The sequence below is a fragment of the Oratosquilla oratoria genome, chromosome 27, assembly GCF_046742065.1.
Source record: "Oratosquilla oratoria isolate Oo_2021 chromosome 27, ASM4674206v1, whole genome shotgun sequence".
In the NCBI taxonomy this organism is placed as follows: Eukaryota; Metazoa; Arthropoda; class Malacostraca; order Stomatopoda; family Squillidae; genus Oratosquilla; species Oratosquilla oratoria.
This window is the reverse complement of record NC_134803.1, coordinates 1577478-1594977: the sequence shown is the minus strand read 5'-3', so window position 1 is coordinate 1594977 and position 17500 is coordinate 1577478. Positions and strand designations below refer to the sequence as shown.

Genomic DNA, 17500 nt, shown 5'->3' with positions numbered 1-17500 from the left:
GTATATATACATGTATATATATATGTGTATATATATATATATATGTGTGTGTGTATATGGGTTAGCTGGGTTCGAATCCTCGGCTCGTCCACGTTTCAATTTCCAAAATGTCTCCATCGAGCGATTCTTCAGTCTCGATTGTGATGGCATGGAATTAAAAGTTGTTTGTGGTTGAATAATATATATGTATATATATGTGTGTGTATATGTATATATATATGTATATAAATATATATATATATATGTATAATATATATATATATAAATATATGTATATATATGATATATATATACATACATATATATATATATATATATATATATATATGTAAATATATATGCAAAAATATATCTATAAACATTTATTTGTTTATTATATATATATATATATATATATATATATATATATATATATATATATATATATATGTATGTATGTATATATGTATGTATATATATATATTTATATGAGTGAAAAGGTGGTAGAGAAATACGGGTTAGAGCGAGAACACTGTATTACTGACGTTTCGACTACAAGTCTTCTTCAGAGTGACAGACAGCGTGTGTGTACATCACATATACTCTCTTTATGGCTCATCCGGCTGGACGTTTCAGCAAGTCGCATGCCGATTGGCCCGATACTCCCTCCTCCACAACCAATCTGGCGGCTGCAAATGCCAAGTTAACGAACCCTTCTCTGTGGTTGCTGACCTTTCCCAGTGTTATGCACGCGGACTCGACCAGCTTTCTCATTCTCCTTTGAAGTCCGGTGCAGATCGGGCGTGCTCCTTCCCATTCTGGTAAATGTCCGTGTATGTCCACATGTACTACCAGTGAATTTGAAGTCCTGTGATGTCGTAGGTCGTTCTTGTGTTCTCCTAGTCTTTTTGTCAACCCCCGTGACGTCTCACCGTAATATGTTGCAGGACATCCACTACATGGTATTCCGTATACTATGCTATTTTCGTTGGTGTGTTGTTCTTGTTTGTTACTTAGGACGTCTTTTATTTTGCGCCCGGATTTATACGCTATTTGGATGCCGGCTTTAGATAACGTATTGGTTATGGCTTTTGCTTCCTTTGCGAAAGGTACTACTAGGTATTTTATTGAAGCTTTGTCACTTTTCGGTCTTGCGTAAATTTCTTCCGCTTTCCTTCTCAATTTGGATAGTAGTCCTGCTGGGTACATAAGCTTGCGGAAGACATTAAATATGTAGGACATCTCCTCTTCTACATATTCTTTGTTGCATATCCTCAATGCTCTCAGATAGAAACCTATTATCATACCTGTTTTTGTGCGTGTGCTGTGATGGGATAAGTAGTGTATGAAGTCGTCTTTGTTCGTGGGTTTTCTGTATACTGAAAACTTTACATCCGTTTCACCCCGATGAATGACAGTGTCTAGGAATGGTAATTGGTTGTCTTTCTCAAACTCCACTGTGAACTGGATGTCTTTGTTCACTTCGTTAAGCATGCGGAGTTTATTGTTTATATCTGTTCCCTCGGGTACCACCACCAACACGTCATCTACGTATCGGAACCAATGTGAGCCTCTTCCTATTATGCGAATAAATTTATTTCCATAAAAAGAGAAGCCATGACAGCACTTAGTGGTGAACCCATAGCCAGTCCTCGATGTTGTTCAAACTCTTGGCCCTCAAACACAAAGGCACCAAAGTTCACACACAGAGATACCAACTCTATATAGTCTGTTTTTCTGACTGGAAAGTCGCTTTCATTCATAGAATTTATAACCCTCTTTAACGCCTCAATGGCCCCCTCAATACTTACGTTCGTAAATAACGCTGTCACGTCGTAGCTGGCTAACTTTTTTCTCTCGAAGTTAACTTTTTCTAGGCGTCTAATCAGATCCGACGAGTTGCGTAGGTGTGCGTCGCTTATTGTTCCTAGTAGCGCAGAAAGGGGCTTTGCGAGTTGTTTAGCTAGGCGATGCGGGGCACTGCCTATCCCTGAGGTGATGGGTCTCATTGGTATACCCGCTTTGTGGATCTTCGGTATTCCTCTCATTCTGGGTGGTCTTGGGGCCTCTTCTAGAAGTCCTAATTTCTCTTTTCCTTTCTTCGTCCTAGATAGAATCTTCCTAGCCTTCTTTTTGAACTCGTCGGCCTCCTGTTGTGCGAAACCAGTGGGCATCTTCTTGTATGTGTTTTCATCGTTTAAAAGCTCATGCATCTTCTCAACGTAGCTACTTTTGTTCATTACCACGATTCCACCTCCTTTATCCGCTTGTGTTATTAAGATGTCCGTTCGTCTGCTGAGATCTTCTAAAGCCTTCATGAATCTTCTCGGCAGACTACATTCGTTGTTGTTCGCTAGGGCGTGGTAGCAGGAAATCACACCTTGTTTAAATCCTTTTTCTACGTCCTTTTCGTCCCATCTGTAGTTCTTGTTGATAGACTCGCCGTATTGTTTCCCGTATAATCCGGTGTCAAATTTTAAGCCAAGGGAGAGCACTTGAGTTTCCGTCTTTGAGAGATGTATATCTGATAGATTGGTGATGAGGTTTGTAGTGGTTACTACAATTGTCCTTATTGGAGGAAGCTAGGATATTTAAAGTCAATCCCATGACTGATCTGTTTATTAGAAATGACGATGATGGTATTTACAATATTTGTGGCGAAATTCTGGATTCTTTGTCTTCAGTATACAATTATTTAAAATATATTTACAATACATAAATATGCTTCTTACAGGATGTAGAGAGATATGTTTTGTTTTATTTACAAAATAAATTACGTTGGTATAATGAACATTGTTATTATATTAATTGAAATTAGTCGAATGTATGTTTAGTCGGACGCATGTTCTAAGGGGTGACTATTGTTTATCCCGTACTCGGCGATCACGAGTCCTGAAGGGGTAATTTCACGTGTTGGCTACAGAACACTACAGAACTCTCCCCCTAGTGACGAGGCAGGAGGAACGATATCTGTTTTTTCTTTGTAGTGTGTTTGTGGTTTGTAGCCCGTGTGTCCGGAGGTGTCGGAAGAGCAACAGGATCTTGTTCGTTGTCCGAGAGGAGGTATGCAGGCTTGGCGCGGTCTATGGAGATGACGTCAGTGGTTCCACGGCGATCGATGGTCAAGTTCTTCCTTGTCCTCTTGACGACTCTATATGGGCCATCGTATGGTTGTTGAAGAGGCTTCTTTACTCCCTCTACGCGAACGAAAACATGTGAGCAGTCTTCGAGGTCCTGGCTCACAAACGCTCTTGTAGGTGAGGTACGCGGTGGCACTGGCTGGAGTTTCTGCATTGTATCTGTAAGACTAGTAGCATAATCTTGAACGCTGCAGGGCTGCGTTATAGGGGCAGATGCAAGAAACTCACCGGGCAGACGGAGTGGAGTGCCATAAAGAAGTTCTGCAGAGGAGTGGCCAAGGTCTTCCTTGAGGGACGTGCGTATACCGAGGAGGACCATTGGAAGCACCGTAGACCAGTTGGTGCGGTCGCGTGCTGTTGCTGCAAGTGAAGCCTTGAGTTGTCGGTGGAAGCGTTCGACGAGTCCGTTGGATTGGGGATGGTAGCTTGCTGTTCTGAAACGCCGGATACCTAGCAAAGACATAACCTTGTTCCATAGATTGGATTCAAATTGGCTACCACGGTCGGATGTGAGGCTGAGTGGTGTACCGAATCTTGAAATCCAGGTGGTTATAAAAGCTTTGGCTACTGTTTCTGTGCTTATGTCAGTAAGCGGGATTGCTTCGGGTCAGCGTGTAAAACGGTCTACACAAGTAAGAATATACCTGAAGCTGTCGGAGAAGGGAAGCGGTCCGACGATGTCGATGTGGACGTGCTCGAGTCGAGTGGAGACTGGGCGAAAGGTACCTGGAGGGGAGATGGTGTGGCGTGTGACCTTGGAAGCTTGGCATTTGACGCAGGTGCGGGTCCAGTGTCGAACGTCTTTGGCGATTCCACTCCAGATGAAGCGTGATGACATCATGTGCTGCGAAGCTCGAATACCTGGGTGGGAGAGGTCATGTAAATGGCGGAACAAGGGATACCTGTGGTTCTCGGGCAAGTAGGGACGGATGGTGTCCGTGGATACATCGGCGTAGAGCTCAGTGTTGGTTCCAGGGAGCTGTACCTTCTTCATCTGCAACGCGGGGTTTTCCATCAATCGCTGCAGCTCGGTATCACCAGCTTGGTCTGCAGCGATGGCGGCGTAGTCGATGAGAGAGGTAGAGACTGCAGATATGTTGCGCGAGAGTGCATCGGCAGGACAGTTATCTGCACCTCGAACAAAACGAATATCTGTGGTGAATTGGGAGATGAAATCTATGTGTCGGAGTTGTCTAGGGGAGTATGTTGTCTTGTTATGAATGAATGTTGTTGTGATTGGTTTGTGGTCGGTGTATATGTGGAATTGTCGTCCTTCGACGAAATACCTGAACCTGTTGACAGCCTTGTAGATGGCTAGGAGTTCCTTGTCGAAGGCGCTGTATTTCTTCTCGGCATTGTTGAGCTTCTTTGAGAAGAAGGCGATGGGTTTCCAGGCATCGTTGATGTATTGCTGCAGAACTGCGCCGACACCTGTGTCTGAAGCATCTGTCGAGATGGAAGTGATGGCATCAGGAATAGGGAAACTAAGGGCGGTAGCATTCCCGAGTGCTTCTTTGGCTGCCATGAAAGCTGCATCAGTTTCGACGTCCCAGTTGAGTACGATGGAACGTCCCCTCTTGCACGGCTTGATCATGGAGTAGAGCGGTTGGAGCAGTTGAGCGCAGCCTGGAATGAAACGATTATAGAAATTTAACATACCAAGGAATTGCTTGAGTTGGCGCTGTGTTGTAGGTTTCGGGAAACTCTGGATGGCGTCGCAGCGGGATGAGACAGGGGTGACGCCGGAAGGTGTGACGGTGTGTCCTAGAAAGTTGATGGATGACACACCGAAGTCAGATTTCTCGAGATTGATGTGGATGCCGTAGTCTTGTAGGCGGGTAAAGACTTGCTTCAGATGGTCTTGGTGCGTGGCTTCGTCAGGGCTGGCGATGAGTACATCGTCGATGTAGGTGAAGCAAAAAGGCAGGCCTCGTAGGACTTCGTCCATGAATCTCTGGAAAGTTTGGGCAGAGTTCTTGAGGCCGAAGGGCATTCGAACGTATTCGAACAAGCCAAAAGGTGTTGTGACAGCTGTTTTGGGGATGTCAGGCGGGTTGACCGGAATATGATGGAAGGCTTTTACAAGATCGATCCGGGAGTATACGCGAGTTCCTGCAAGGTGTGAGGAAAACTCCTGTATGTTGGGAACTGGGTACCTATCCATCACAGTTCGTGAGTTGAGGGCGCGGTAGTCACCGCATGGCCTGATGTCGCCGTTGCTTTTGGGGACGATGTGGAGAGCTGACGACCAGTTGCTTGAGCTTGGACGAATGATACCTTGACGCATGAGGGCTTCCAATTCTGCCTTGGCTAGTTTGAGGCGTTCCGGAGCCAGACGACGGGCTTTGGCGTAGACTGGAGGTCCCGTAGTCTCTATGTGGTGCACTACGTGGTGTTTCACAGTCGTGGTCGTGGAGTAAGGTTGTGTCAAGGCAGGAAAGTTCCTGAGGAGAGAAGCAAACTTGTTATCAGCACTGATGGTTGAAAGTTGGCTACTTACTCCGGTTGTTGGCCTGGCGTTGGATGACATCGATGTAAGGGGGTCGTGGAGCTTGCGATTTTTAATATCGATCAGGAGATCGAAGTGGGTCAAAAAATCGGCGCCAAGGATGGGTTGGGAAACTGATGCAACGTAGAAGGTCCACTCAAAGGATCGGCGAAGGTTGAGTTCTAGCTGAAGTGTCTTCCTCTTGAAAACGGGTATCTTGGTGCCGTTGGCTGCGTAGAGGGAAGACATCGGCGGCAGTGATTGCTGGGATGCTGTGGCAGGCAGGACACTGACTTCAGCTCCGGTATCGATGAGGTATGTGGTGTTGGAGAGTGGATCAAATACGAAGAAGAGTTTCGATGTATGTTGGCGAACGCTGTGCGCCGTTAGCGTTCGCCCATCGTGTTTAACGGTGACGGTGAGAAGGTGCACGGCTGTGTACATTTCCTCGCATCTTGTCCAAAGCGACGATGGTAGTAGCAGACGCCTGATGTGTGCTTGGGTCTCCCTCTGGACGTAGACCTGGAGCGGTTGCGGTAGTATCTTGGTGACGGGGGTCGTTGTTGAAGATTGGCAACCTGCTCTTGGAGGGCGCTAACCTGGAGGGTGAGTTTGGAGATTAGCTCGGTTAACGTCATGCTTACGTGATTAGTATGCAGCGATGTTCGTGGGCAGCTGGGTTGGTCAGAGCAGTCCGAGTTGGCGGGGATGGGCAGGCTGGGTCAACGGGCTGGGCACGGCAGGGCGGCGGGCGGGGCTGGGCACGGCAGGGCGGCGGGCGGGGCTGGGCACGGCAGGGCGGCGGGCGGGGCTGGGCACGGCAGGGCGGCGGGCGGGGCTGGGCACGGCAGGGCGACGGGCGGGGCTGGGCACGGCAGGGCGGCGGGCGGGGCTGGGCACGGCAGGGCGGCGGGCGGGGCTGGGCACGGCAGGGCGGCGGGCGGGGCTGACCGGGTCGCCGGGGCCGGGCTGGACGGGTAGGCCGGGCGGGACGAGAAGGCTGCGGCAGTGGCGGCGGTAGTCCAGGGCAGGCAGCAGGGGCGTCGAGAGTAGTCCACGGCTGGCGGCAAGGGCGGCGGAAGTCCGGGGCAGGCGACGGTCACTCCAGGGTCACCAAATGTAGTGGTTACTACAATTGTCCTTGTTGGAGGAAGCTAGGATATTTAAAGTCAATCCCATGACTGATCTGTTTATTAGAAATGACGATGATGGTATTTACAATATTTGTGGCGAAATTCTGGATTCTTTGTCTTCAGTATACAATTATTTAAAATATATTTACAATACATAAATATGCTTCTTACAGGATGTAGAGAGATATGTTTTGTTTTATTTACAAAATAAATTACGTTGGTATAATGAACATTGTTATTATATTAATTGAAATTAGTCGAATGTATGTTTAGTCGGACGCATGTTCTAAGGGGTGACTATTGTTTATCCCGTACTCGGCGATCACGAGTCCTGAAGGGGTAATTTCACGTGTTGGCTACAGAACACTACAGGTTAGTACGACCTATGTTGTTCCATATGCTGTTAGAACACAAGCCTAGTAATTTCTTTTTCAACTTTAGTTCTTGTGCGCCGTATTCGTTGTGTAACTTTGTCACTAGGTGTGAGGGTAAGGTGAATCTAGCGGCGCTTCCTCTTAATTCGTCAATGCTGTTGGATAAGTCGGAGCAGGCATCTTTGAGATATGCTCGTGCGCTGTCGGTGAAGGGGTTTTCTTTGTTCGTGAGTTGTTTTGGCGCGCTTCTTGGGAGTACCTGTTCTGCTAAGCAGTCCTGCAGGAATCGCCGACGGAGAGTATAGCTGTCAATCTTTCGGAGTCTGTAGTATTCCCGTATCTCCATATCCGCTTCTCCACCACCACTCGACATGTTGTTGTGAAGGTTGGACAGATGAGTGAAAAGGTGGTAGAGAAATACGGGTTAGAGCGAGAACACTGTATTACTGACGTTTCGACTACAAGTCTTCTTCAGAGTGACAGACAGCGTGTGTGTACATCATATATACTCTCTTTATGGCTCATCCGGCTGGACGTTTCAGCAAGTCGCATGCCGATTGGCCCGATACTCCCTCCTCCACAACCAATCTGGCGGCTGCAAATGCCAAGTTAACGAACCCTTCTCTGTGGTTGCTGACCTTTCCCAGTGTTATGCACGCGGACTCGACCAGCTTTCTCATTCTCCTTTGAAGTCCGGTGCAGATCGGGCGTGCTCCTTCCCATTCTGGTAAATGTCCGTGTGTGTCCACATGTACTACCAGTGAATTTGAAGTCCTGTGATGTCGTAGGTCGTTCTTGTGTTCTCCTAGTCTTTTTGTCAACCCCCGTGACGTCTCACCGTAATATGTTGCAGGACATCCACTACATGGTATTCCGTATACTATGCTATTTTCGTTCGTGTGTTGTGCTTGTTTATTATTTAGGACGTCTTTTATTTTGCGCCCGGATTTATACGCTATTTGGATGCCGGCTTTAGATAACGTATTGGTTATGGCTTTTGCTTCCTTTGCGAAAGGTACTACTAGGTATTTTATTGAAGCTTTGTCACTTTTCGGTCTTGCGTAAATTTCTTCCGCTTTCCTTCTCAATTTGGATAGTAGTCCTGCTGGGTACATAAGCTTGCGGAAGACATTAAATATGTAGGACATCTCCTCTTCTACATATTCTTTGTTGCATATCCTCAATGCTCTCAGATAGAAACCTATTATCATACCTGTTTTTGTGCGTGTGCTGTGATGGGATAAGTAGTGTATGAAGTCGTCTTTGTTCGTGGGTTTTCTGTATACTGAAAACTTTACATCCGTTTCACCCCGATGAATGACAGTGTCTAGGAATGGTAATTGGTTGTCTTTCTCAAACTCCACTGTGAACTGGATGTCTTTGTTCACTTCGTTAAGCATGCGGAGTTTATTGTTTATATCTGTTCCCTCGGGTACCACCACCAACACGTCATCTACGTATCGGAACCAATGTGAGCCTCTTCCTATTATGCGAATGAATAGGAAGAGTATATATGATGTACACACACGCTGTCTGTCACTCTGAAGAAGACTTGTAGTCGAAACGTCAGTAATACAGTGTTCTCGCTCTAACCCGTATTTCTCTACCACCTTTTCACTCATCTGTCCAACCTTCACAACAACATGTCGAGTGGTGGTGGAGAAGCGGATATGGAGATACGGGAATACTACAGACTCCGAAAGATTGACAGCTATACTCTCCGTCGGCGATTCCTGCAGGACTGCTTAGCAGAACAGGTACTCCCAAGAAGCGCGCCAAAACAACTCACGAACAAAGAAAACCCCTTCACCGACAGCGCACGAGCATATCTCAAAGATGCCTGCTCCGACTTATCCAACAGCATTGACGAATTAAGAGGAAGCGCCGCTAGATTCACCTTACCCTCACACCTAGTGACAAAGTTACACAACGAATACGGCGCACAAGAACTAAAGTTGAAAAAGAAATTACTAGGCTTGTGTTCTAACAGCATGTGGAACAACATAGGTCGTACTAACCTCATCACCAATCTATCAGATATACATCTCTCAAAGACGGAAACTCAAGTGCTCTCCCTTGGCTTAAAATTTGACACCGGATTATACGGGAAACAATACGGCGAGTCTATCAACAAGAACTACAGATGGGACGAAAAGGACGTAGAAAAAGGATTTAAACAAGGTGTGATTTCCTGCTACCACGCCCTAGCGAACAATAACGAATGTAGTCTGCCGAAAAGATTCATGAAAGCTTTAGAAGATCTCAGCAGACGAACGGACATCTTAATAACACAAGCGGATAAAGGAGGTGGAATCGTGGTAATGAACAAAAGTAGCTACGTTGAGAAGATGCATGAGCTTTTAAACGATGAAAACACATACAAGAAGATGCCCACTGGTTTCGCACAACAGGAGGCCGACGAGTTCAAAAAGAAGGCTAGGAAGATTCTATCTAGGACGAAGAAAGGAAAAGAGAAATTAGGACTTCTAGAAGAGGCCCCAAGACCACCCAGAATGAGAGGAATACCGAAGATCCACAAAGCGGGTATACCAATGAGACCCATCACCTCAGGGATAGGCAGTGCCCCGCATCGCCTAGCTAAACAACTCGCAAAGCCCCTTTCTGCGCTACTAGGAACAATAAGCGACGCACACCTACGCAACTCGTCGGATCTGATTAGACGCCTAGAAAAAGTTAACTTCGAGAGAAAAAAGTTAGCCAGCTACGACGTGACAGCGTTATTTACGAACGTAAGTATTGAGGGGGCCATTGAGGCGTTAAAGAGGGTTATAAATTCTATGAATGAAAGCGACTTTCCAGTCAGAAAAACAGACTATATAGAGTTGGTATCTCTGTGTGTGAACTTTGGTGCCTTTGTGTTTGAGGGCCAAGAGTTTGAACAACATCGAGGACTGGCTATGGGTTCACCACTAAGTGCTGTCATGGCTTCTCTTTTTATGGAAATAAATTTATTCGCATAATAGGAAGAGGCTCACATTGGTTCCGATACGTAGATGACGTGTTGGTGGTGGTACCCGAGGGAACAGATATAAACAATAAACTCCGCATGCTTAACGAAGTGAACAAAGACATCCAGTTCACAGTGGAGTTTGAGAAAGACAACCAATTACCATTCCTAGACACTGTCATTCATCGGGGTGAAACGGATGTAAAGTTTTCAGTATACAGAAAACCCACGAACAAAGACGACTTCATACACTACTTATCCCATCACAGCACACGCACAAAAACAGGTATGATAATAGGTTTCTATCTGAGAGCATTGAGGATATGCAACAAAGAATATGTAGAAGAGGAGATGTCCTACATATTTAATGTCTTCCGCAAGCTTATGTACCCAGCAGGACTACTATCCAAATTGAGAAGGAAAGCGGAAGAAATTTACGCAAGACCGAAAAGTGACAAAGCTTCAATAAAATACCTAGTAGTACCTTTCGCAAAGGAAGCAAAAGCCATAACCAATACGTTATCTAAAGCCGGCATCCAAATAGCGTATAAATCCGGGTGCAAAATAAAAGATGTCCTAAATAATAAACAAGAACAACACACCAACGAAAATAGCATAGTATACGGAATACCATGTAGTGGATGTCCTGCAACATATTACGGTGAGACGTCACGGGGGTTGACAAAAAGACTAGGAGAACACAAGAACGACCTACGACATCACAGGACTTCAAATTCACTGGTAGTACATGTGGACACACACGGACATTTACCAGAATGGGAAGGAGCACGCCCGATCTGCACCGGACTTCAAAGGAGAATGAGAAAGCTGGTCGAGTCCGCGTGCATAACACTGGGAAAGGTCAGCAACCACAGAGAAGGGTTCGTTAACTTGGCATTTGCAGCCGCCAGATTGGTTGTGGAGGAGGGAGTATCGGGCCAATCGGCATGCGACTTGCTGAAACGTCCAGCCGGATGAGCCATAAAGAGAGTATATATGATGTACACACACGCTGTCTGTCACTCTGAAGAAGACTTGTAGTCGAAACGTCAGTAATACAGTGTTCTCGCTCTAACCCGTATTTCTCTACCACCTTTTCACTCATCTGTCCAACCTTCACAACAATATATTTATATACATATATATATATATATATATAGATATATATATACATATATAGTTATACATATATAAATATATGTATATATATAAACATATATACCAACACACATACACACATATTTATAATAATATATATACATATATATGCGTATATATATATATATATATACTGTATATATATGTATATACACACACACACATATATATTATATATATATATATATGTATGTAGGTAAAACAGTAGCCAAGGAGGAGGTCAATGTTTTTTGGGTGTTTGACTGGGAAATGTAGTAAAGAAGAGATAGAGTAAATTGAAGAGAAAATCTGGGAAAGAATATATATATATTTTGGCGAGTCATCAAGGGGATTAGAGAAAAGAATTTATGAACATAAAAACGACGTAAAAGCACATAGGATATCTAATTCTTTAGTAGTTCATGCGAAAAACTCGATCATTTACCAAACTGGAGAGGAGCTGAAGTGCTACATAAAGGTTTTGATCAATTCACTAGAAGAATTGTAGAATCAGCATATATTTCAACTAATAATTCATTGAACAATCGAGGAGGGTTTATCAATTTAGCTAAACAAACTAGCATTTTAATTCTAGAGCACGCCAGAAAAACGACCTTTCCCAAGTGTCCGAAAAGGTAATTAGGTTTAGTACATAAACTTCAATTGCAGTTCTACGTACACTCTCTGAAGAAGTTCTACGCGAACGAAAAGTTAGAATTTTTAGGGTTCCGAGCCTTCACATATGTTTATGTTCTCCATCATCCAAATCATTTGTCTAAAATAATGATCAAAAATGGAAATAATTTATTCTTTGTTTTTCTATATCTATCTTATTTGTTTATGTAATTCATACGAGCTTGTTCATTTTCTGAACTATTTGCTCATTTTTTACTTTTTTTTTCAAACTAAAGACCCACACTCAGAAGGGACCTAACACATAAGAAAAAGTTTTGGGTCCTATGGTGCTCCCAGGAACCCTGGCATATATGACGTAAAACGATTTCAGGACTACAGAGAAACAACACCTTTTCCTCCTCGCAGCTGAATTTAAAGAGACATTCTAGTGTCTGATTTTTCAATTTTCCGGAACTTGAAAAGTCCAGTTCGACCTTGTCTGCAGAAGCCTGAAGATTCTTTCCTTCTCGAGCTCACCCATTTTTTCTTAAAGAGGAGGCATCGAGTGTCAAAAGGGAGCAAAGAATTTCTTCACCAAGGCAAAATTACAGTTCCCCACAAATACTAGAAAATATATAAAAACACTGGACAACACAAGATTCTTTCAAGTTTCAAGCGGGTGGAGCTTCCTTCCCACTTGGTGTGAGCCACTCCTGTGGAGGTTGAAAAGGTATAGTCGTAGGAGGAATTGGAAAATTATTTGGAACTCTGAGAGAAATATAGTAAATTTTCCCTGGGTCATCCGTGGTCTTGCTGGTATTTAGGGTTTCTTCTCTCCAGTTTTTTCTTTCCACGTCTCGAATGGCTCCTCGACTGCCTTCTTTCCAGTCCTCTTTAATCTGCTGAGAAGAGAAAACTCGTGTGCGGACTCTGAGAGAACTATAGTGTATTTTCCCAAAATCGTCAGCGTTCTAGCTGGTGTATTGTCGTTGTTCTCTCCAATTTTTTTCCTTCTATGTCTACAAATGCTCTTGGTCGGCTGTCCCTCCAGTTTTTGTTTCGCCAATTTAAATTCATATTTGCGTTCGACATGTCTCTCCTGACAAATTCTACGTCCTCACCGATTCAATAACCTGGAGAATCTTCTATCAGAAACAAAATCTCAGATTTTGATATGACAATCAGATTGTGGAAAATTAATAAATACAAATGTCATCACAAGAATAAAATCATTACATATACGATATACTCGCGTATTACTACACATTATATATATATATATATATATATATATATATATATATATATATATATACATAATACATATAAATACATATATGTTTATATACATACATATATACATATATATACATTTATATATACATATATATATATATATTTATATATAAACATATACAATGCATACACATACACACACACAATATATCAATATATATATATATGTATATATACATATATATATATATTTATGTATATATAAATATATATATATATATACACACACACACACACATATATTTATATATATATATATATGTGTGTGTGTGTGTGTGTGTGTGTGTGTGTGTGTGTGTGTGTGTGTGTGTGTGTGTGTGTGTGTGTGTGTGTCTGTGCAGTAAAAACACTGGTAAATAAGAAACATAGTCCGAACTTTTTCGGCTATTTAAGATATCATCAAGGGAATACAGTAAAGGACATACAGACAGCATATATAGAGAAGTAAAAATATTTTAGGGAACACGGAAAGATGAATCACACAAGCCTGGGAAATTTACCAACAGTCCTCAGGTGACATATGGACCAAATGTTCGGGCAGAAAAACATGTAACAATTTTCTTTGAAATAAAATGATCAAGCCTGTACAGTTTGTTGTATGTGGTTAGATTTAATGATGTTCCTTTCAGTAAAGGAATTACAAGAGGTTATTTTACTAGCATTTTTCTAGTCAATTACATGATCTTGGTCCCTCACATGAACAAAAATACCACTAGACATTTGACCACTTCTCACACTGTATTTATGTTGGTTTATTCATGAGGAGGAATGGGCGAGGGGGTGGGGGGTGGGGTAGTATGTGTGAGTAAATTTTGACGCAGCCCGAAGGGATTTCTCCCCGTCCTCTCCTTATATGCAAGGGGGGACGGAGAGGGGGGGTCGCCGATTAAATGAAGCGGCCTTGCTGTGGATGTGCTGTGTCTTGCGACACTGCTTCTGACCCAGGGCGGTGGGCAGGGTGCAGGGATGACCCGTCATCCAGGAGGTGCTCAGATGAGAGGACGCTTCTAAAAACATCATAATTAAAAAATGTTTCGCTTCTGTGTAGCAAAATATCTAAAAATGGTAGCTTATTATATATTTCACTTTCGATGGTGAATTTTATTGATGGAACCAGATCATTTAATTTACTAAGAAATAAATGATGTGGTTCCATAAAGGTAGTCTTTAAGAACAATAGCACTGTTAAAATATACTAATTAGAAATTGTTACATGTTTTCCTGCCCGGACATTTGGTACATCTGTGACCTGAGGACTGTTGGTAATTTTCTCAGGCTTGTGTAATTCATCTTTCCGTGTTCCCTGAAATATTTTTACTTCTGTATATATACTGCCGTATCTCCTTTACTCTATTCCCTTGACGATGTCTTAAATAGACGAAAACGTTCGGACTACGTTTCATATTTACCAGTGCTTTTTCTGCAAATTATATTCACGTGTCATTTGTGAAATACCGCAATATATATGTATATTTATTTATATATATATATATATATATATATATATATATATATATATATATATATATATGTGTGTATATATATATATATATATATATATATATATATATATATATATATATATATGTATGTATGTATGTATACAATATATATATATATATATATATATCAGATACATACATATAAATACATATATGTTTATATGAATATATATATATATATATATATATATACATGTATATATAAATAAACATACATATACACACACACATGCACACACACGCGCGCGCGTGCACGCACATATACACACACACACACACACTCACACACACACACACACACACACACACACACACACACACACTCACACACACACACACACACACACACACACACACACACACATGTGTATATATATATATATATATATATGCAATTATATGTATATATATATGCAATTATATGTATATATATGCAATTATATATATATATGCAATTATATGTATATATATATATATATATGTATGCAATTATATGTATATATATATGTATATATATATAACTATACATATATATGAAGATACATATGAATCTATATATAGATATATATACATATTTAGATATACATATATATAAATATACAATATGTGCATATAAATACATACATGTATATATATATATATATATATATATATATATATATATGTATATATATATGTACATATATACATTCTAGATATGTATGAATTTATGTAGATTATAATTATACACAGTAGGCCTACATATAGAGAGGGTTAGATATAGAAAGAGACAGAGGATGAAAGCTTAAATAAGTCAGGAAATGCTGCATAGAATGTAGATGGAACAGAATATTGATAATATGCAAACTAAGATTATTGGTCGTGTAGGAATTCCAATGTAAATGTTCTTGTGTGGAATGTGTGTGGGACGCAGGTATTTCGCGGCTCTGTCTTCATGTGCTGCACACTGTATAACGAGCCAATGAACACCCCCTTACAGACCAGAAAATTCTGCATCCTCTCATAATGCAAACCACGCTGCCTCGATACATTTGAACAACTGAATTTTATCAATGTGTTCCAATGACGGCTGTTTTCATTACTATACATATATACTAACACACATACACATTTATCTATAATAAAACATATACATATATAAGCGTATATATATATATATATATATATATATATATATATATATTTATATATGTATATATATATATATATATATAATATTCATATATATGTATATATATACATATATATATACGTATATTTATATAAACATATATATAAATATATATATATATATATATATATATATATATCTATATATATATATATATATATATATATATATATATATATATATATATGATTGCACGATCTTTTGATTTCAAAAGTCCATCACTCATTGACAAGCTATATAAATCGTTAGTTCGTCCACATTTGAAATATGCTGTTTCCGTATGGTCACCGAATCTCATTAAAGACATTGACAGACTGGAAAAAGTACAACGGCGAGCCACAAAATTGATTCCAAATATAAAAAATAAATCATACGAAAATCGACTAAAACATATGAATCAGTTTTCCCTACAAAAGCGTAGACTCAGAGGTGACTTGATACAGGTCTCTAAGATTTTAAAGGGGATTGACAACATCAAAAGTGACAAAATTTTCACATTGAATGAGAATCAGACAAGAAACAATGGTCTCAAACTGTCCGGAAATAGATTCAATTTGGAAGTAGGTAGAAACAACTTTGCCAACCGTGTAGTTAATTGAATGGAATGAACTTCCTGCACAGGTAGTGCAATGTAGTTCAGTTCGAAGCTTTAAGAATCATTTAGATAAACACCTAAGCAAGTTGCTGTAATAATTATAATTTATTTGTTTTTGTTTTGTTATCATTTGTCTGTCTGGTTTTCATTTATTATTAGTTATATGTCAATTTATTATTATTTACTATTTACCTGTTTGCTTATTATTCAACTATACCTATGCATTTATTTATGTATTTTATTTGTTATTTACATTATTACAGTTTTTATTTATTCTTTTATTATTATTATTATGATTTTTTTTCGCATCCGACCTAGATAGGGACCAAAAGGTCTCCTGTCGGCATGCTCCGCCTTTGTAATTCTTTGTAATATATATAGACATTGGTATTGTAATGAAGTGCATGGTAGGCAAAACGGTAGCCAAGGAGGAGGTCAATGTTTTTTGGGTGTTTGACTGGGAAATGTAGTAAAGAAGGTATAGAGTAAATTGAAGAAAAAAATCGGGGAAAGAAATTGAGAAGAGCAAGGCAGGCCAGGAAAGACATTGGCAATGAGTCACACTTTTTGATAATGGTTCAACGCTGAACGTTGAAGGGTCATGAAACATGGCATTTAGACTGTGTTGAGATAGAAAAGACCTACAGAATGGGGGGTTGAGATGGGGGTTACGAGGTCGGCTGGATGGGAGGATGGAGGGAGTGGGTGGGAGGAGGAGGGAGAGGGTGCTTATGTCCCGACTTCACATTGTCAAAGGGTGTGATGGACACAGAAGGGTTTGGTTGGGAGGAGAGGGGTGGGGGTTCGCCGTGCGGGAGAGAACATTGTTTTACAAGCTCATTGTTGAAATCATGTTACATTGGATGTTTATAATAGGGTTATATTCTCTTATAAACACTGCTTGTAAAAGCTTAAGTTTATGTGCGTCCCTATTACTTGCGATTATTCTAGTGTTCTTAGTGATGATATCTTTTATGATTTTTTCATCTTTTTTGTAAGCTTTAGTAAAGATGTTATGATAATAGATGTTAATAGATTGGGGCTTGAAGTATGTTTGGGGAGCAAAGTGGTCACAGATCATTTTATTACAAATGGAATCAAA

At 41.0% G+C, this 17500-nt stretch overlaps 2 protein-coding genes across 2 annotated transcripts in view; one reads left to right on the top strand and one right to left on the bottom strand.

Moving 5' to 3' along the window:
- LOC143040111 (uncharacterized) overlaps positions 1-7487 on the bottom strand; it is a 26651-nt gene extending 19164 nt beyond the window's left edge. Inside the window, exons 1-2 of the mRNA XM_076210803.1 lie at positions 7111-7487; positions 1607-2547 (exon numbers count right to left, since the gene is read on the bottom strand). Coding sequence (XP_076066918.1) covers positions 1607-2547; positions 7111-7487 — 1318 coding nt within the window. The remainder of the gene's footprint in view (positions 1-1606; positions 2548-7110) is intronic.
- Positions 7488-8757: 1270 nt separating this feature from the next.
- The window catches only part of LOC143040110 (uncharacterized), a 14413-nt gene continuing 5670 nt past the window's right edge, over positions 8758-17500 (top strand). Inside the window, exon 1 of the mRNA XM_076210802.1 lies at positions 8758-9864. Coding sequence (XP_076066917.1) covers positions 8758-9864 — 1107 coding nt within the window. The remainder of the gene's footprint in view (positions 9865-17500) is intronic.